This window comes from Nanorana parkeri, unplaced genomic scaffold, assembly GCF_000935625.1.
Source record: "Nanorana parkeri isolate BGI_ZX_2015 unplaced genomic scaffold, ASM93562v1 scaffold215, whole genome shotgun sequence".
In the NCBI taxonomy this organism is placed as follows: Eukaryota; Metazoa; Chordata; class Amphibia; order Anura; family Dicroglossidae; genus Nanorana; species Nanorana parkeri.
Genome location: NW_017306483.1, coordinates 893,503 through 914,796, shown reverse-complemented (window position 1 = coordinate 914,796; position 21,294 = coordinate 893,503). Strand labels below are relative to the sequence as shown.

General features: G+C 44.8%; 1 protein-coding gene across 1 annotated transcript in view; it reads left to right on the top strand.

The window, feature by feature from the left end:
- Positions 1-21,294, top strand: part of LOC108786515 (complement C4-like) — a 65,489-nt gene that overhangs the window by 14,930 nt on the left and 29,265 nt on the right. Inside the window, exons 11-21 of the mRNA XM_018555833.1 lie at positions 558-713; positions 3,045-3,230; positions 4,832-5,014; positions 6,418-6,570; positions 8,841-8,964; positions 10,551-10,619; positions 12,388-12,594; positions 15,661-15,752; positions 17,736-17,838; positions 18,227-18,366; positions 19,661-19,873. Of these exons, the coding sequence (XP_018411335.1) occupies positions 558-713; positions 3,045-3,230; positions 4,832-5,014; positions 6,418-6,570; positions 8,841-8,964; positions 10,551-10,619; positions 12,388-12,594; positions 15,661-15,752; positions 17,736-17,838; positions 18,227-18,366; positions 19,661-19,873 (1,626 nt within the window). The remainder of the gene's footprint in view (positions 1-557; positions 714-3,044; positions 3,231-4,831; positions 5,015-6,417; positions 6,571-8,840; positions 8,965-10,550; positions 10,620-12,387; positions 12,595-15,660; positions 15,753-17,735; positions 17,839-18,226; positions 18,367-19,660; positions 19,874-21,294) is intronic.

The window sequence follows — 21,294 nt, the reverse complement described above, 5'->3', positions numbered from 1 at the left end:
GTTGCTGGATCCGTCAGCTTTCACATGTGCAGAGAAGGACCCCGGCGTCGGCGCCCTTACCTGTTGCTGGATCCGTCAGCTTTCACATGTGCAGAGAAGGACCCCGGCGTTGTGTGAAGTTGCCCTAAACAGGGCAGTCTTACCCACCCCTGTGGTCCTTCCCCTGCGTTTGCGGAAGCCAGCGGTTTCTGTAGGCGCCGCTGGTCTTGGAGCAGGAGGGTGCATTTTGTGCAGAATACACCCTCCTTGCCATTACCGGTGTTGTATCTCGACACAACATGGGGAATTAAGCACAGTAGGTACCTGCACGGTGCCCCTCTGCCTAATGGTAAATCTGGCCCTAGTGGTACCTGGGACTAAGTATTTTGCACCACTTGAAGAGAGAATGCCTTTATTCAACTGGTGCACAATGGCTGTTCACAGGTGAGCAAGTTATGGAAGTCCCACCTTAGGTCAGCTATAATTTGCATAAACCATAACTAGTTACCCGACCTATTTTCTGCCTGCATTTCCTTCACTGGAAGAGTAACAATGTTTCCCACTATATTATCACGCAGGCAGAAGTCACCTATACAGACGGCACGCCAGCAAGCGGTGTCACGGTTCAACTTCTGAAAGCCAACACACAACTGAGCTCCTTCAAGTCAGATGAGGATGGGAAGGTGGTCTTCCAGATCAACACAGACGCCAAGGAGAAGACCCTGGACCTCATGGTAACTCTCAGAAATTCTATATAGCTGTTTTGCTCATCCCTCCCTTGGTTCTCTTAGGATTAGTTGGCCAACTGACAGATAGAACGGTGCCCCTTGTACATGTATGGGTTCATGTTCATACATGACCATTCTGCTCAAAGATCTAGTGATGATTGCTATGCCTACAGACACAAGGACACCATCTTGATGTATGCCATACGTCGCTGGCAGCAGGCCCCTCTAAACAGACTCTATTTAGCTGTGTAAAGCCAACAGTCAACTTTACACTAGAAGGGATTCTGGCAGCTGAACTGCCTTTAAGAACACTTCCATGGCCTGGTGAAGTGTGCCCCCCTCTCCCTCTGCCCGACACCTTCCGCCTTTCTTCCCAGACTCCGCTGCCCCTCCTACGGGCCCGAGAACGCCATCCCAGGTGTAGGCGGGTAGAGGGGAGAGAGACCGGCCAACATCCATTCACCAATCTCCTCCCCTGCTGAATGGAGCTGGAACTGACACTGATTGCACCACTTCTGGTTCCCCAGCTATCGTTCCCGGCTAGAGAAGCTGGGGAAGAAGCTATTCAAGCGTGATTTGCACTTGAATAGCTTCTTTGCAGTTAAAAAGGTGACACTAGGGGTCTAATAGATGCCTAATGTTACATTAACAGGGATCCCAAACTGAAATAAGTCATTTTTTTCAGGGAGGTGCCCTCTGTGCCCCCGGCCACCCCATCCGCTGGGAGAGCACCCCCCTAAAATGATGGCAGGTAGCAAAGAAGCTAATGCTTCCTTGCCATCTACTGGTTTGTTTTTTAGTATTCTGACACCTGCTGCCATCAGAATCCAAAAATAAATTTAAAAAAATAGCACAGGAATGAGTAGCTAGATTGCTATTGGCTATTTCAATTTTCAATAGCCAATAGCAGACTAGCTATTGCACCCGCCCTCTGCTGCTCTCCTTTAGCAGAAGAGGACCTGATGGAGAACTTCTGGTCCAACTCTGCTGATTGACAGCAGCAGTGGTCAGGTGCAATAGCTAGTCTGCTATTGGCTATTGCAAATTGAAATAGCCAATAGAAGCCTAGCTATTCACTCTTGCTGTTCTTTTTCTCTGACGGCTGATGGCGGCCTCGATGTCAGAACAAAAAACAGATAACAGTGAAAGGTTTACTCTTATAGCAGGAGACTCCCAGAACGTCCGGAAGAGTTGAGATGTCTGCTTTAAAGAGAACCGGTCACCACTTAGCAAGCTATCACATAGGGGGTATCGCTGTGTGTGCCAGAGTGAGAGCAATCATTTTAGGGCCAATATTTATGGTTAACTAAACTGATGACCTGTACAGGATCTAACGTGTTGCCTATGAACAATTTGGGGTACCAGATTTGTTGCTGTTTCACAGGCACACGCAGTTTTTAAGCTTGGCATGTTGGGTATCTATTTACTCAGCATGACCTCATATTTTATATTTTACTAATAAAATGGGTATATCGTGTTTTTGGGCACTAAAATTAACTTAAGTATAATTTTTACTGAGATTTTGAGTTCGATTAAGAGTTATGCTAATATCATGCGACGTAAAAATTGCCGCCATTTTATTCTAGAGTCTCTGTTCTGTCAGGAAATATGTAACTCTCGGGGGTTTTAAGTAATTTTCAGGCCTAAAATGTTGACTATAACGTGTGCAAAAAAACGCTTTGGCAGTGGAATGGTTAAAGCTAATGTAGCAATGTGGGTGTGTGGAGACATCTAGTGGCCTCTGAGAGAATTGCAACACATGTGTCTCTATAGGACCAGTGCGGTCCTAGATATAGGATACAGTAGGGAAGGGTGAGAGCCCCTGTGAAGTTATTGTTGCTGTTTGTGTGTCCTCTGGGTAGATTCAACCTATTTTCTGGCCCCGGTGACCATTGTCAATGAGCCAGAAAGTTAATATGTAAAAAACTGTTCACCAGAACGGGAACAGGGAGGAAATCCTCCAATGGGGACACTTGTCACTGAAGGGATTTCCCTCACTTTGAAGCAATTTCCTCTAACGTCCTGTTGTGTACCCAAGACAGGAAGTGAAGGCAAATGTGCCCAACGGGGCCCTATTGCAGACTACAAGCAGCTACGCCAACATACATCACATAGGCAGGCTTGCTGCTATCAGGAAGCCAGCCCAGAGTATGTTATGTCTATAGAACAGGAAGAGAAGAAGATTTCTACCAATGGGATACAGGTGGCAAAAAAACCCAACTTGAATTTTAACCCTCCCTGACTATATCCAAAATTCAAATGTTTCAGTTTCCAATGTGCTTTACGTTGTTATTTCTTCACAATAGAACGATTATTATACCAATATATATTTAACAGGTCAGAACGGAAGAAAGTGATGGACGGCAGGAAGAGAGATTAGTTCTCACTCCCTACACATCGAAAACCAACAGCTTCCTTCATATGGAAGTTCCCATCCAGGTTCTGAGCCCCGGAGAAAGCATTAAAGTCACTGTGAAGGTGGTTACTCCCCACTATGAGCGTGTCCAGAGAGTCTATTACATGGTGAGTGGGTCATGGACAACGGAGAACATATATGTTGTTTTCAGGAGTAAGATGTTTGTTCCCAAAAGTGATTATCCTCACCGAAGAGTACCTGTCACCCAAACACACTGAAGACACCGGGACAGGAGGTAAGGGTAAATCTTCCAATGGGGACACTGAGAAGAGAGTTCCAGTGACAACTAAGAGGGGAATTCCCCTGATTTTCCAGAGAGTTCCTCTCACTTCCTGTTATGTCGCCAGGACAAGAAGTGAAGGCAAATGTCCCCAATGGGATCCCAGTGGAGACTACAAGCAGCTCAGCCAACACATATTGCATAGGCATGGTTTGCTGCTATCAGGAAGCCAGTTCAGAGTAATAATCAGCAGCCAACACAGGAGCAAGTGCATATAGACAGGAAGTGGCTGAAGGAGACTGGAAGAGTTCAGAAGTACTGAGATAACAAAATAAAATGAAAAATAAGTGAAACAGTATTTAATAAAGAAATAAAAACCATGTAAATTGTTCATAACAACCAGTGCTTGAAGCCTACCTCCAGGTTAAAAAAGACTCCCCTTGTAATGCGGGGGCACACCGGAAGGGTCAACTGCTCATTACTGTACAGGATAACTCTGGGACTTTTATGTACCTGATCCCCATTACCAAATCGCCTCTTCCCCACTACACTCCAACTGTGAGAGGCCCACTGATGTCATCACATACAATGCAGGCCCCGTAGTCCCTTATTGTACATATATGATATAGGACACCAAGGGACAGTTCACAAGCGGAGCGTAATGGGAGACAAAGTGAGTGCTAACTGCTGGGGGAGCAGGAATCAGGTAAGTAAAAGTGCAGTGAAAGGGTTAAAGCATATCTAAACCCAAAAATGGCTCCTCCTCTCTTCTCCATTACATAAGGGCTTGTTCACACCAACTGCGTTGCGCTCTAGAGCGGGAGCTGCTGGAAGGCAGCGCAATCGCTCACAAAACTTCCCCCTTCGTTCTGTGGCAGCAGGGGGCGTGGCGGTGCATTTTAGTCAATGGCACCGCAGCCACACCCCCCGCCCGCAGTGTGATCGAACGCATGGCAAAACATTTCCTCCGTTCCATTTCACTGCAAACGCAAAAAATAGAGCATGCAGCATTTTTTGCGTTTGCAGTGGAATGGAACGCAGGCAATGTTTTGCCACGCGTACGATTGCACTGCCGACGGGGGCGTGGCTACGCGCCCTCCTGCCCCCGGAACGAAGGGGGAAGTTTTGTGAGCGATTGCGGTACATTCCATCAGCTCCCGCTCTGGAACGCACCACAGTTGGTGTGAACAAGCCCTAAGGAGGAGGGGAACTGCAAAAAAGATACTTACTTGAAAAAAAGAAAATGAATGCTGCCACCAAATCTAAGGGCTGGTAATATTATCCATTTAGGGTCTACATCTAATTTAACAAAAGAATGCCTTACTATATATACAGGTATATATCTACACTGTGACCAAACTGGGCCAATGTAACTATATGTATATATTGTATATTATTAAAGCCGGGGTTCTGCTTTAATGCTGATTTACATGAAGTGTGATTCTTTATGTTCTCTTTCTTTCTTTCTTTCTTTCTTTCTTTCTTTAGGTGCTCAACAAAGGTCAGATCCTGGATTTGAGGTTCATAGAGAAAAGTGAATTCATGGCATTTTCCTTTCCGGTTTCGAACAAAATGGTTCCCTCCTTCCGCATCATCGCCTATTACTACCTGGACTCCGAGATTGTAGCCAACTCAGTGTGGGTAGACGTCAGCGATGTCTGTGAAGGCAAGGTAATTCTGGCACACTGCAGGATGGGGAATGCTGGCCATGACTGTTATTGGAAGGGACTGAGAGGCCAAACACTATATTTCTTGGTAAATGTGCAAAAGCATCCCTGGGCCGAGGTAGGTACAGAAGACCTGCCCGCCTCGGGCACCATGATGGGGGGTATCGCTTCCTCCACATTGCCTGGCTGCCTCCCCTGTATATGACAAAGCTGTCAAACTGACAGCTCCATCTGGAAGATTACACAGGGAGAACAGCTCACCCTGTACAGCTCATGGTCATTGACAGCCGCCGGCTCCTCCTCCCTCAGCAACTGTTTTTTTTTCTTTGTTGTTTTTTTCATACTTTTGAATTTGTGTTCATTTGTTTTTGTAGCGCTGATTTTTTTTTTTTTAAATCGTTTGCACCAGAAACATGATTCCAATGCATCATAAGGGCTCATGTACATGGGCGTAAAAAACCCTGTGTTCACATCCATACAGCGTATAGTTTTTTTACGCAGCAGTGTCGTATATTATGGGCCCGTGCAGGCAGCAGCATTGTGCTTCATAATCTTGCGCTGCATTCAGCTGCCTAAAATCAAAGTAGATAATCCTGCGTCCACGGTCAACATTTTCTGCATAATTTAGCTGTGTGTGCTTGTTAAGAAATGCATACATTTATTCCGGGGCTGTAAAACTGAGCTAGAGGAATGGAAAAATAATATTATGGATGCAAACACCTCCACCAAACCCTTTTCAGTTGTCTTGGAAACAAAAGGTGGCATCACTAGGACCGGTGGACATTTTTGCACCCTTCGCTGGCCTGGCCACTGTACAATGTGCAAGCTCTATCAATCTCAACCTTTGGGGGGGAGAGGTGGATTTTGGAATGCTCCCTTGGGTGTTAAAGGACTTGCCCGGGCACTGTGCCCACATCCATATTAACCTATAATTGATAATCCTCCCTGGGCAGTAACTGCTTTGTATTCATTAGTCCAGGAAATTCTGCTGCATGCAGTTGAATTTACTCAAGATCACTGGTGATTTTATAGTTTATCCTGACGAGGCTCATGAACACCCAATTATGGTGATAGAAGTAGATAAACTTTTGTACTAACAACTTCCATTTGTATATTGTTACCTCCAGTTTCTTGTTACAATGCACCCAGCGCGCTCAGTAATTAGCACTCAGTAACAGACCTGGTCAGACACACCCCCTCCCCTTTCCTGTGTCTGTGTCATCAGGGGTGTGGCTGTTACTCAGCTCTGCAGTGTGAGTACAGGAAGCCACATTTACACTAAGATTACAAATATACTTTTTAAACATTTCCAAGCAGAAATCGTTCACATGTGGTGTGCAGGACTGTACAGGGATACAATTCTGTGACACCTCAGATGGGTTTGAATGATGTATCTTTATGTTACAGATACAAATTAGGACGGATGTAAAGAACAGCCTTCTCCCGGGGTCACAATTCAAGCTAACAATGGAAACAGATGAAGTAACAACAGTGTCCTTATCTGCGGTGGACACCGCCGTGTACCTTGTGAATTCCAAGGGCAAGCTGACCCCTGGCAAGGTGACGATCTGGGCAGTCATCTTTTGGTATCTACTCATATTACAATCTTATGTCCTTTTCTTTCTTCTCACAAGACTTCTTCCGTGCTGCAGCTGTTTGGGTATTATAGTAGAAAGGTTGCAGACCTCATCGGCCAACCTTCAAAATGGTGACATTTCCTCTTGGAATCATACTGTAGTTCAAAGTAGACATTGGTGGAGTGCTGGACTCACAGATATAGGTGATCTGGTGTGATTTCAAGTCTCAAAAGGCAACTCCGTATCATCTAGGCCTCTAGGGTATGCCATGGGTCCCGAAGAAATCCCAAAAAAGAAACTGTAAATAATGAGTACACCACAAAAATATAGTTAGTCCAGTATAAGTGTATCAATCTTGATGAAAAGTCAGTAGGTAACAGCCAATTGTCAGAGCACAAAGAAAACCAGACACGCATAAGCTGTTATTTTGGTATACTCCAATGGCACCTGTGGAGCCTTAAATGAATGAAATCCTATATCCCTTAACCTACAACCAGTCACTAGTGCAGTCACTAGTCACTAGTGCACACGCATAAGCTGCTAGTTAAAACATTTATTAAGAACGGTGTCCACAGGAGCAAGCAAAAAATCATAAACCGGAACAAGCCAAGTTCAGGAACCGGAGTGGGTAGTAGTACAAGCCAGCTCAGGAACATGGAGATCAGCTTCGTCAGGAACAAACCAGGAGCAGAAACCAGGAAATCAGTGTTGTCAGGAACAAGCCAGGATCGGGTCATACACAGAATCAGAGTACTCAGAGCAGCAGGAATGCACTAGCAGGTAAGAGTGGACTAAGTGGTTTATAGAGTGAGAGGTGTGACATCATCACTCAGAGACAGGAAACTCCCATCTGACTCTCTCAGATGATGCTCTCCTGTCTGGCCATAAGGGGGAGCCTGGAAGTAGTGAGCAACGTTACAGAATCTGCTCAGGCAAAGGAGGAATCACAGGTGGGTAAAATGGAAGCCACACCAGAATGCTGCAAACCAGATAAGTCAGGGTGGAACCTTGACACCAACGCGTTTCTACTGCTCACAACTTCCCCTCCATAAGGGCTCACGCCCTGACCAGTGCAGACATGCCTCCTTTTCACAAGTTCTACCCTTAGTTTTGGAGTCAGGCGCGAGCCGAGGAGTACTGAACCCTGATAAACGGGGAGTTGTGAGCCCTTCGAAACATGTTGGCTGTTACTGATTTTCCAACAAGATTGATACATTTATACTGGACTATCTATATTTTTATGGTGCTCTCACCCTTCACACTTATTCTTCGGAATGCTGCTGTTTAAGTGAAAACCTCCTGTCCCTACCGCAGATTTTGGGAAAACTTTTCCGATAGGGAAATGTAATAAACCATTGAAAAGACTATACACGGATTTTAAATGGCCGCCAACACTTCCCTATAAAACAATCCCCAATAAAACATAACTAATGGTAATGACACTAAACACTCGCATGTGAAAAAAGAAGGCTTTTTCAAATGCTGATTGACTCACTTACAATGGATGCTGCTCCCTGATGTTTAAAAGTTCAGGTGACCCTCTGAGCACTGGCCCTGATATCCTATTTTAGGGGGGCTTCTTTCCCTTGCAGGGTCCTATGGAGCCATTGCTTGTGTGTGCTAGCAAGCTGTGTGTGCCTCCACAAACACACAGGCACAGCAAGGCAATCCATTCCCCTCTCCTCCTTCTTCCAAACTAGTAGATGGATATCTGCTGGAGACTATGCTCTGTCCTTTGTGATCTTGTACAGGGAAGTTCAGGGAAGCCAAGCTGTGAGAGTTGAAGCTGTTAAGAAACATGATGAGTGTAAGTGTTTGTGAAAAAATTTAAATACTGTAAATACTTTGCCTGGCAATGTATATTTGATTGATCTGGATACTACTTAATACTACTTTAAATCATATGATAATACTGTCCACCACCTGAAGTTGGCGACATTACCCAAAATAAGGATAAAGTTAAGAACCATGACATACTTGGGGGGGGTGCAAAATCTATAGTTGGCTTATTGAAGGAGGACTTCCACAGCGTCTAGGGGCCTCATTATTTATTAGCCGCTAAGGCCCCGGGACGGCATCCTGGGACAGACAGGAACAGAGCAGTGGGGGAGCGCTATGACAGTAAGTACAAGTGGGTTGGGGAAGGGCTAGTCCAAGTCACCTTGGCCTTCTACAGAATAGAAGGAATGGTCTACATGTTTGGTTTTAAGTCCTATGATAAATACTATTTCTCATTCTTCTCTTACCCGTAAGGTATTCAAGGCCATGAACGACTATGACCTGGGCTGCAGCCCTGGAGGAGGGAAGGATTCCAAATCAGTCTTCATGGACGCCGGCGTGGCCTTTGTCTCTTCATTCGGCTACAGTGACTTGAGTGGTGAGAATTTACTGGAGAAGCAATAGGCTTACATGTTCCAGCACCCCAAACTGGGCCTTAGTCCTAGTTACTGGAGAAGCTGCTTCTGCTTCATACATTGAGGGCCCATTCACACTCGTGTTGTGGCAACGCGTGCTAAAACATATGCCTTAATGCGCGTTGCCGCAACGCACCACACATAGGGCAGGTATGTTGTCATGCATAGTGGCAAGGTGCATCAACCACAACACACAAGTGCAAACGGGCCCTCAAAGTATGTATTTGAATGGTGCATTTAGCTGTTGACTGAAGCCATTGATTGTGAATGGGCTGCCATAATGCAAGAACTGTTATGCGTGGCATAACGCATCACAGTGGAAAGCTTTGGTGTGAATGGACCCTGAAACTTTACCCGCCAAAAATGTTTGGTTTTCTGTTGAGCCAGTTTTGGGATTCACACACCTGCAACACTGCAAAACTAGGATGGTGGCACCACTATTGTTATTGACACCCTGTAGAGCCCACCTGAGACTTTGCAGAGCCAAGCTGAGACCCCACACAGCCCAGATACCCCGCACAGCCCCCTTAGGACCCCGCACATACCACAGACCCTGCACAGCCCACCTGACACCCTGCAGAGCCCACTTGAAACCCCGTACATTCCATAGAACCCGCACAGCCCACCTCAAAACCCATGGGAAACCTTATTGCACAAACCCTTTCCAAAGGTAACAAAACATCAGCAGATTTTAATTACCTATATTTTCATTACTACTATACAAACCATTTCTAGGTTCTGGAAGTCTTTGGTCCTTAATTTCTCGGAACTGAAGAATTGAATTACAAACACTATGATTAACGAAAAATGATCAGCAATTTTAGCGGATTCCCATGATAAGTTTTAGACAATTCGGAGACCTTGGATAACGTATACTGGCCCACATTATTGTGACGCAGCTTTGCTGTCTTTTCCATATTGAATGATTGTCGTTTGGGGAGTCCCCTCCCTTGATGTCTTCTCTTTTACTTGTCTCTCTCGCTGAGCCTCTAAACCTTTTATTGCTACTTTTCTCTCTTCTTCCCTTTCTAACTCTTAACGCTTTCTCATCTCGCGTTTCCTCTCAATACTGTTTTCCCCCTTTCCCACACCTTAGTCGGAGAGTGTAGCAGTGACGTGCCGTGCCTTCTGTGCTGGGTGAGGCATCCCCCAGCCCGCCGAATGCTCTCCTTTTGACTACAGCGGCTGCTGCGTCAGCTCACTAGCCTTGTCACCTGCATTGGTGTACACATGTTTGAAAACTAAGAAAAATTTAGTGAAAGAAAAACATACACAATCCGAGGTTACCTTCCAAGTCAATGTAATTTATAAATCCAGTGTTATAATCAGCTGACGTTACGTATATGCAAATCGTGACTTTTCCTTTAATCATATCTAAGGACCAATAGACAGGCTTCGGAGGAAGAATGGGTGGAGCTGAACCATATATATTTCCCAAAGTTGAGAGCTGCATATAACTTCAGCTTCCCATTTCACCAGATCTGGATCTCATGATGGTATTGACATAGTTATTACTAAAAGTGACTTATTTATGTCTTTTATTTTTAAGAATTAGGCTGCAAGGTTTCTCAGAGGAAGAAAAGATCGATAGACTTCACAGCACTCACCAGACAGAAAGGTAAAGAGATACTGAACGCGGTGAAGGAGATGTATTAACTCCAGCCAAAACATTGTATTTTGTTTTGGATAGAGAAGGCAACGGTTATGGCCTCGGTCAGGTTGTCTATGTCCCCATTGTAAAGATTTCTTTCCACTTCCTGTCAGCTCAGGAAATGATGGAAAACCTCTACATTGGGAGTATTGTAGTAGAGAGAAGAAGGGTTAAAACGTAAAGGGCAAATTTAAAGGGTTTTGGGTCAAACCCGCCCCCCCCACACACATACACACACACTTTCTCCTTACCTGCTGCACTTATCTGCAATGATGACTATATCCTTTCTCCTACACCAGCCCATATAATAATCCTGGCACAAAACTTCACTATTCAGCCCCGGAGGCTGTATGGCAACAAAAATGCTTGCAATGTGGAGTAGTCATTGGTCAGCATGGCCATGTGACCACACTGACCACAGAAAGTCTAGAAAGTCTATTCTTTCTTCTGACACACCACTGACCAATGACCACTCCCCACTGCAAGCATTATGTTGCCATACAGCCTCTGGGGCAGTGTAATGAAGTTTTTGAATGCCGAGGCTGTCATATGGGCTGGTGTGTGCGGTAGGCCATGGCCATCAATGCAGATAAGTGCAGTGGAGACTGGGGGAAGGGAAGGGTTCTGAAAAGGTGAACCAACACTTTAAAAAAAATCATGTAGGCACCTGTAGGAGCCTCTTGAGCATAACTGTCTGCAGTGTAGGATAGCTAGGGGGAACATAAGTTCACTTTAAGAACCTGCACTGAAAGAAGTATATAGGTTGTGTTTGTTGGCCTGGCCCTGGCTGTCTCTGGCTTTAGTATTTTGAGTCACAGACGTGCAACATGTGGTAGATCAGGAAACATGGAGTAAAGTCAGAACTTCTGGTCTGCTCATGTGTTTCATGTGCGTGACCAGTGGCGGAACTACCGCCGGTGCAGGCGGTGCCGGCGCCCGGGGCCTCAGGCTCTGGGGGGGCCCAAGCAAGATGCCGGCCGCCGGATCAGTATCCAGCGCCCGGCGGGCCCCTGGTCTCTCCGCCGGGAGTGTCGGATCATCCGTTCATCCGACACTCCCGTTAAGGTGAGTGCTGACATTAACATTGGGAGGAGGGATAAAAAAAACTGACTTTAATGTCACTTTAACCACTTCTGGGTCGCAGTACGTCTATAGACAGTGGCCTGCAGAAGTGGTTAAAACAAGAACACGGCTGCTTCGGCAGCCGCGCTCTTGGTACCGCTTTTATCAGCAGGCGATTGCTGTATGACTTACAAGCAATCGCCTGCTGAGGACTACAAATCTCAGCAGTACTTTATACAGAAATGCTATTGTTATATAAAGTATTGCTGGGATGTGTAGTCCTCTATATCATGTGTCATTCTGCATTGCTGTAAATATTAGGGATGCACCGATATATCGGCCGCCAAAACATATTGGCCGGAAATGGCACTTTTGGCATAATGCCGAAAGTGCAATCTTTCTGCCGAAACAGCGGCACATCCCTGCTTTCTTTTCTCCCCGCTGGGCGCTGCTCTGTGTCCCAGCGGGGAGGAGAGAAAGTGACAGCCGGCCGAGCGCTGCGAAAGGAGAGCGCTGTGTTTGTGGGTTTATGGGGGGGGGGCCAAAAAAAAAATCTTGCACCAGGGCCCTTTGTTCCTTAGCTCTGCCACTGTGCGTGACCCAGAAACACAGATGGGATCCATGGGATCAGCATGATACAACAAATCATTTTTCTTTTCTTTCATCTCTGCAGCCGACAACTATTCTCTAGAGCTGAAAAAATGTTGCAACAACGGCATTGTGCTCCCTCCTACTCACATGGAGAGAAATTGTGACATCAGAGCCAAGCGTGTCAAAAGTGAGGACTGCAGAAAAGCCTTCCTAGACTGCTGCCAATATGCCGAGGATCTGCGCAAGAGGATCACCCTCGAGAAGAGGAGGAATACTAACTTCGGGAGGAGTAAGAACTGTTGATTTCATTTTATTTATTACAGGCATTTATATGGCACTGCCAATTTACACAGCGCTCTACACATACTGTACATTCACATCAGTCCCTGCCCCAAGGAGCTTACAGTCCACGGCCCCTATCTCACAGGCATACATGCACATACTAGGGCCACTTACTAGAGAGGAGCCAATTACTCTACCAGCATGTCTTTGAAGTGTAGGAAGAAACCCATACAAGCACATGCAAACACCGTGATGGATTTCAACCAGGGACCTCACTGCTGCAAGATGGAAGTTCTAACCACTTAGCCACTGTGCTGCTCTGCTGATGGTGCAAAAATGGCAGGTGAATTTTGTTTTTATTTTAGGGTTCCTTGTTTTAATGTGTAAATCTGCATTTTCGATACAATGACCTGTATTTGGCCATTCAAGTCAATTCAATTCAGTTTTTTCATCTAATAGCCAAGGAAACCCAATGCATCTTAACGCATGTATGATAGTGTGGAGGATCCTTTGGGATCAAAAAGTCAGGCATGCGTCAGGCATAGAGCTGGAAATAAAAGAGCACATAAAAGGGTGAGCCAAAAGTTGTACTGAGCAGTCATATGACTAATAGATCTACAGGCTGTTTCTTTTCTTTGAAGAAGGGAGAGTGTCCCCGGAAGCGCAGTTAGCATGAGGTAGCGTGACTCTGCGGCATAGCAGAGCTCCTGGATCATTTTCATTCATCTCCACAGCAGTATATTTATTGAGGACTACCAGTCCATTTGATGTTTATATTTTGCTCCCTTTTGAGTATATCTTATTGTACTTGAATTTACCATTAAAAAGGATTATTGCACCAGGTCAGACGCCCCATGTTTTCTTATGTTTCTATGCAGTGTTCAGGATCCCTTATATGTAACGGGGCAGCCGTGCTGGATTCCAAGAAGTCGTTTGGGCCACAGGAGGGTTCTTTTTGGCGCTGGTCGTTGCTTTCTTTTTTTGGTTTTGGAACTTCTTTTCTTTGTTTTCTATATTTTTGCTAGGTTTTATAAAGATGATGTTTCTGTCTCTTCTAATGCTAGTTTTGGCTGAAAAGTTCTTCAGGCAGCTTTTGAGTATTTGGGCTGGTTCTTCTAGTTTTTTGTGTGTTTTGGGGTGCAAATGTAGCTCTAACTTTGGGCTAAGGGCTTAATAGAATTCGGAGTCACATCACTAGAGGGATCACTAGCAGGATAAAGGAGGTCTTGCGTCTCCTATACAGATCTTTAGTTATCACTAGAGGCGGGGGGGGCCGCCGCCGCATGGTACAAACGATCCCCGGCACCTGTACAGACGCCGGATTGCTTGTACATTAACATCCATCGCCTGCTGTTAAAAGCAGTACCAAGAACACGGCTGCTGCAGCAGCCGTGTTCTTGTTTTAACCACTTTAACGGCCCGCCGTCTATAGACTATTGTGGCCTGGAAGTGGTTTAATAAAAGGTTGTTTTGTTTATTATATTGGCTTATTTTTACAGCTCACATTATTTAAAAACCATGAACCTAATTAAAATGTCTAATATAATACATACAATTATTAAAAAGATATATACATATCTTTTTAATAATTGTATGTATATAAATAAAAGGTGGGAAACGTCATTTTAAGTTTCGGTCTGACAAATTTTGCTGCATCCCAAATGCACCTCCCGTCCGCAGTGTGATCGCCAGTACTGGAACACAGGGTACTGAAATGCCCTCCGTTCCTGTGCAATATTAATATTTTTAAATTTTATCCGATTAATCGAAGTTAATAATCAGCTAACTAATCAATTATAAAAAAATAATCGTTAGCTGCAGCCCTATACATGAGACATAAGCACAACCGTAATAAACTGCCAATGCAGTGATTCCAACTGTAAATTTGCTGAACAGTAGTCAAACTATATACAAACTTAGTCCCAATGTACTCGGGTACCTAACCCACTGGCCAGTGGTAGTTTCTTCCACTTGCCAGTGGTAGTTTCTTCAGCTAGCCAACGTTGGGGCCCAATACAAATGGTAGAAAATCTGTGTATATTGTTAATGACAACAGGCCGGAGGACTCTCACCCATACACGGAGGTAGATGTCCGTCTGTAGCCGGCAGGGATGTCAGCAATTATCTTCTGTGGTGAAGAACAGTATATAGGAGCTGAAGTTTGATGTCATCAGGGGTTCCGGTCGTCAGATTTGCCGTCCGTGCGGGCCGAGTCGCTGCCCGCAATGTCCTCTCAGCAGGATGGCACCTCACCCGCAGCCTCAGATGATCGCCTTCCAGGCAGGAACAAGCAGCGCTTTACTCTGTGTAGCAGATGCCACTTCAGGACTGCACCTGTGACAAGTGGGCACAGTCTCTCCACACGCTGGCTGCACCACACTAGAAACAGCAGTCTGCCTTCTCTGTCCCCTCACACCAGACTGAGGCCAGCAACCTTTGGCACTAAGAGTTCACTTCCCCTCTCTCCTGTAGCACCCTGGGAAATGTAGTTCAGGTACACATTGCAATTTATAATTCCTCCTCAGCTGTGCCCAGGATCCCCACAAGACTGTGCTCTCTGGCTCCACCTACAGCTGCAATATCTTTTCTCTTAAAGGAGCTGATACCACAACAGGGCTACATTAGTTATCACTAGAGGGATCTCCAGCAGGAGGAAGGGTGCCCTGATTCCCCATTTACTGTATATCTTTAATTACTGTGTCCAGTTCTTGTGACCTCACTTACAAAAAAGACAGTGATGAGACAGAATGAGTCCAGAGACCGGCAACAAAAATGGTAAGGGTCTGAGAAATAAAACATATTAGGAAGGACCACGGGAACTTAAAATAGTATTAAAGGCTAATTCCAGGTACCCAGGCAAATTTGGGAAAAAGGAATTACCCCCACCAATCTGCCTCCACTTCCCCCCCACCCGCTGCTCTTACTTTTAACCGAACGCACCTTCCCCTCAAAGACTGACGATGTATTAACCATACACCATACATAGCAGCACACCCCTGCGCTTGGTATTTGACATTTTGCTCGCCATCATTCTTTTAGGTTTATATTTTCTGAAAATTGTGTTTTTCAACAGCGCAGGGAGATGATAAAGATGAAAAGGATTTCACAGATGAAAGTGAGGTTCAAGTTCGCTCAAACTTCCCGGAAAGCTGGTTATGGAAAACGGTCACAGTGAACCAAAAGTACACGTAAGTATCACCATTTTTATTACACAGAACACGAAAAATTATTGGCTTTCCTAAACAAATCTGTGAAGGTTTTGGAGATGACCAACTGAAGAAAAAAGCAAAGCGGGGTTTATTTTTTCCCAACAACAGCTGACTCATTCAGCAATCTCTCAATAGAAAATCCAACTGGCGCTTATAAAAATTCCTTAAAGTGAACCTGTGGCCAGGCCATGGACATTCAAGAATTTTACCGTGTAGTAAATGAGCTTGAAAACAAGCCCTAACTGATCTCTGTAGCTGCAGGTACTATGGAGCCAATAGAGAAAATCTCTCCAAAGCCAAGGAAATGCAAAGCAGGTGTCCTCATGGCAACATTTCCCCTCTATTCCTGTTCTCGTGAAAGCGGTACATTTTTACATTTAAAGAACATTCCAAATCCCACCCAACTGGTGTATCATTCTATTGTGTATAGGGATGCACCGATACCACTTTTTTACGACCGAGTACGGATACCGATACTTTTGATCAAGTACTCACCGATACCAATTACCGATACTTTTTCTTAAAGGGACAGGTCACATTTTTTCTAAAGCAATACAAACGAATGATTTAAGGTCAGTTTCTTAATATTATGATTCATGAGATGACGAGGGAGCATGACGCTGCCTTTCCGGCCAATCAGAATGCTGGCGCTGCGTCATTACACAGCGCCCGGCTTCCGGATTTGCTAGCTTCCTGACCAATCGGGAAGCCAGGCAGTGCGTCATTACACGCTACCTGGCTTCCTGATTGGCCTGGAAATCGGCTCCATGCTCTCTCATCACAAGTGACGAGAGAGCATTGAGCCGTTTCCGGGCCAATCAGGAAATCGGGCAGCGTGTAATGATGCGCTGCCCGGCTTCCTGATACAGGAAGTACTCGTGCTAGGTATCGGAGCATTTGGGCGAGTACGAGTACTCACCCAAACACTCGTTATCGGTGCATCCCTAATTGTGTATCAAGCATGTAAATAGACATATAAATAAGCAAGCAAGGAATATAAATATGTTATCATTAAAATGTATATTATATATTCTAAATGTATTATATATATTATACAATTTTAAATAGCAATAGACAAGCAAGGGTGTGTGGTGTCACAAAACGTACTAATAAATATGTCTAAAGGTCCTATTAAAACACCACATGCAGTCCCTAGCCCCAGATAGCCTCTCAGTCTTCTAGGTCCCACGTCAAAAGGGCCCATTCCGGACAAACCCAGTGCCTCCCTCTTCCCTCCATCTCTTCTCCCCCTTTCTCTTTCTTTACCTCCTTGCCCCCTGGACTACTACTCTCCGGATTCCCTTATCCGGGTGGTCCTCTTCCCCTTGGATATACACCCGTCTTGAGGAACCTGGCGACAATATGATCATAACTTTGAGCCATTTGACAATAACCACTGTCTTCATGTTTCTCTATTGTGTGCACTTCAGTAATGATTACTGTATTTTGTATCCTACCTAATGTCAAAACTCAATAGATCAGGAAGTGAGGGAACACATACCGGCGTTCGCTCACTTCTCGATCTATCCCCGCAGAGAGCCGTGACTGTCACTCGAGCTGTAGCTCGCAGTATACTGAGCTGTCGGTCACGGGGAAACGCTAGTTTGTTTTCTCCCGTGACCCTTAGGAGAACTATGGGGAAAACCCCTGACCCCATAGTTCTCCTTTAGGCTTCTTAATGGCTTATGGTGCTCACACATAGCCCAAAACTGCCATATGGCATACATATTTAGCATAATTGATGGACAATATAACACTGCAATGAACAATGTACAGTCAGATACTGCTAGACAATGAAGAATATACAGACTGTCATTGGTATCACAGTGTTAAAAACTCTCCTTGGTATCAAATGGTCAGTATGTGGTCCAGTTATTAGTCTAGTATGCCAATGATCCAGTCTGTAAGATTATCAACTGCAGAAAGTAAATACTGAGAGAAAAAAACATTTTTTGACTTAATTTTTTCTAGTGAAACTGTCCCAGTCCCAGATTCTATCACCACATGGGAGATCCAAGCAGTCGGAATGTCTACAGGAAAAGGTGAGAAAAAAATCTTACTTCGTTGATTCATTCTGGCCTGTGGACACAATGGGGGGAATTTATCAAAACTGGAGCAGACAAAATCTGGAGCAGCTGTGCATGGCAACCAATCAGCTTGTTAGGTTAAGATTTGAAAATGAAAGAGAGAAGCTGATTGGTTGCCGTGCACAGCTGCTCCAGATTTTGTCTGCTCCAGTTTTGATAATTCCCTTCAATATCTTTAAAAATGGTAAAAGTCCCCCAGTGGAGATCACATGGCCAATGTCAGGTTGAGTATTGATATACCTTTGGTTATGTTTTTATTAAATATCTGCCGTACATACATGAGTCTCCTCTTCTCCATTGAAACTCTTCATTGGTATTACCCGGATTATCTCTCGGTTTTCAGGGTTTTGTGTGGCTGACCCGGTGAAGGTGAAAGTTTTCAAGCCGTTCCACATTCACTTGAGAGTTCCATTGACGGTGAAGAGATTTGAACAGATTGAGCTGAGACCCGTACTGTATAACTTTGAAAACCACGACCTGAGGGTGAGTGGAGTACCGGTGCAAACCTTTCATTAATACTGACCACACACACACAATGTTTAGACAGTTTCAACCACTTTCAGCCAGCCTCATGCAGATGTTCATATGGTTTAAAAGATCCTACCAGCAACAGTTTCAGTTGTTTCATTGTTGCCCTGATTTGTGCAGGTGTTTTTGCATGAGGTAGTTTAGAAGTGGTAGAAATTGCCTGAAAAATGTGGCTTGTACAGATCGCATACGGAAAGCAAGCAGTGAAATATCTGCTCATGTTTAGTGGTTTGTTTGGGAGGGAAGGGGAGCAGTTAACTGGAGCCCTAATCCGCAGGGCCGGCCTTAGGCCTTTAGGCGCCCTGTGCGAGAAAGCTTTACAGCGCCCCTCAGTGACCACACCCCTAAGTGACCACACCCTTTAGTGGCCACCCCCCGTAACCACACCCATTTTTCCCAATATCCGAACCATTTAAAGACTCCTATTTTGTTAAGCCGCAAAAAAACATATTAAAAAGTATGATAAAAATAAAACTTTTATTCAAAGGTATTAAACTTGTCGGCACAATATAAGTATCCTTATCAAATAAAACAACAGAAGGTAAACAATAAATGTCAAACTACAATTAGTAGTTTTCGGCCATCCTGACAGCTGCGGGCACGGCTTCTCTCCCCCTCACCGCTCTGCCATCCTGACAGCAGGCAGCGCTTCCTCTTGCGCCGCCCCCCATTTTTTAAAACAACCTCACAAAACATCTTCCATATGTCTGTAATGGTTGCTCTCTCTTTCACTACCCTACAAGAATTTCAGGGCCTGTTATCATTCGAGTAAACCTGGGTACAATGTTAATAAAAAACTTATACAAAAAACAGGGGAAAGAATGATGGGCACCAAAGACCTATCAATAGTAATCATACCTTTATCTAAAGGAAAAAGAAAAAGATAAATACAGCAAGTCCAGTTGCCTTGACTTATTTTTTACAGCTATAATATTAATCAGGTTTTACCTGTTTTTAATTTTGTAATGTTTAATGAGAAGTCATTCTGTAATAAAGTGATGTTTGTATTAGGTTGGTATTTATGATTCCTGGTGTGTGTACTTCCCTTGGGGGAGTTTTTGTAGGATTAACAAGCGTAATATACAATATAAAGTAATAACGCAAATTGTGTTCCACATTCACAATAATACCTATGCAGTAATAATGTACCTATGTAATAATAGTACCTATGAAGAACAAACATGGGTTGTTATGAAAGGTACACAAGATTGAAATCCTTCGGCTTCTTTGCTCTTCTCTCCTGGAACAGGTGAGAGTGTTCATGGACACAACAGAAGGAGTGTGTACGCCCAGCACATCTGATGGAGGGACCAAAGGGAAGATTGTAACTGTGGCCAAAAAGTCAGCTCTCTCCATCCCATTCTCTGTGGTTCCCATCGGAAAGGAAAATCCGACCATTACTATCATGGCCCGGGGCCCGGTTGGCGTATCTGATGGTGTGAAAAAAGTGCTTCATATCGAGGTGAGAAGCAGGATTGTCATACTCTCAGAGAGATTGTTTATATTACCAGTACCTGTATGCTTGCTTGTAAGTTTGTTGTTAAACTGAATGAAATTGCATTATGTGGCTGCACCCTCAAGGCCTCTGTAATTTCAGCAGTTGGGTTGACATTGTACAGGCTGACCAATCTGATTGCATGCAGATTAGTGTTGGTGTATGGAAGCTATGGTATCTGCCAGGAAGGAATCTGTGTGTATGGTTTCTTTAGTAGACCAACCAGCTGACAAACTGCAGGTGGTGGCAAGCAACCCTAAAATGTAATGTATGTTGTGTGACCAGCGAGAAAAGTGATCACGCAGTGATTCTAGCTCATAGAACAGCTTGAGGAAGCTCTCAAAAGTATCTCAGACGTGTGGGAGAATCACTTGGCGACTCCACAGCCCTTAGAGGACACCAGATTGTACCAAAGATTTGTATCTTTCCGCGTGTGTCCTGCCAGCTAACTCTGGGTGAGTCTCCTTCCAGTGGTGCCCAGTAGTATTGCAGGCTTTGATAACTGTTTCACAGTCCTGATTTACCTCCCCAGAGGAAGTCTTCTCCTCATTCCTCCTCCACCGAACAAGGATCTTGTCCAGTTAGTAGGTCGCTGCGGGCATGAGTTCCTTCAAAGTGTGTGAAAGGTCTAAAAAGGCCATGAAATCTTTTTGGACAACACATAGCAGGAGCATAGATTTGAACTCGTACTGTCCAAAAGTCATTGTAATTCTGCTGCTTTCATTAAAATAATACCTGGTGATCCTCCCATGAAGGTCATTGTTCAGGCGCTTCTTGTTATAAGGTGACCACTCCCTGCCCCTGTCTCCCAGTTCTTCTCCTGCTTTGTCACATGGGCTTCCTATACAGACTACAAGCAGCCAGACCAAGGTAAATTACAAAGGCTTGTTTGAGGATGGCCCCTTCCTGTTCCAACATGACTGTGCACCAGTGCACAAAGCAAGGTCCATAAAGACATGGATGGGGGAGTTTGGGGTGGAGGAACTTGACTGGCCTGCACAGAGTCCTGACCTCAACCCCATAGAACACCTTTGGGATGAATTAGAGAGGAGATTGCGAGCCCGGCCTTCTCGTCCAACATCAGTACCTGACCTCACAAATGGTCAAACATTCCCATAGACACACTCCTAAACCTTGTGGTCGTCTTCCCAGAAGAGTTGAAGCTGTTATAGAGGCAAAGGGCGGAGCCAACTTAATATTGAACCCTACGGAGTAAGACTGGGATGCCATAAAAGTTCATGTGCGTGTAAAGGCCGGAGTCCCAACACTTTTGGCAATATAGTGTATGCCATGAAGCCATAACTGGAGAGCATGTAGACCGGCACATGAAGTGAATATCAAATGTAAAGAAGTACATGAAATGGGCTGCAGGAGATCAGCAGCACTGA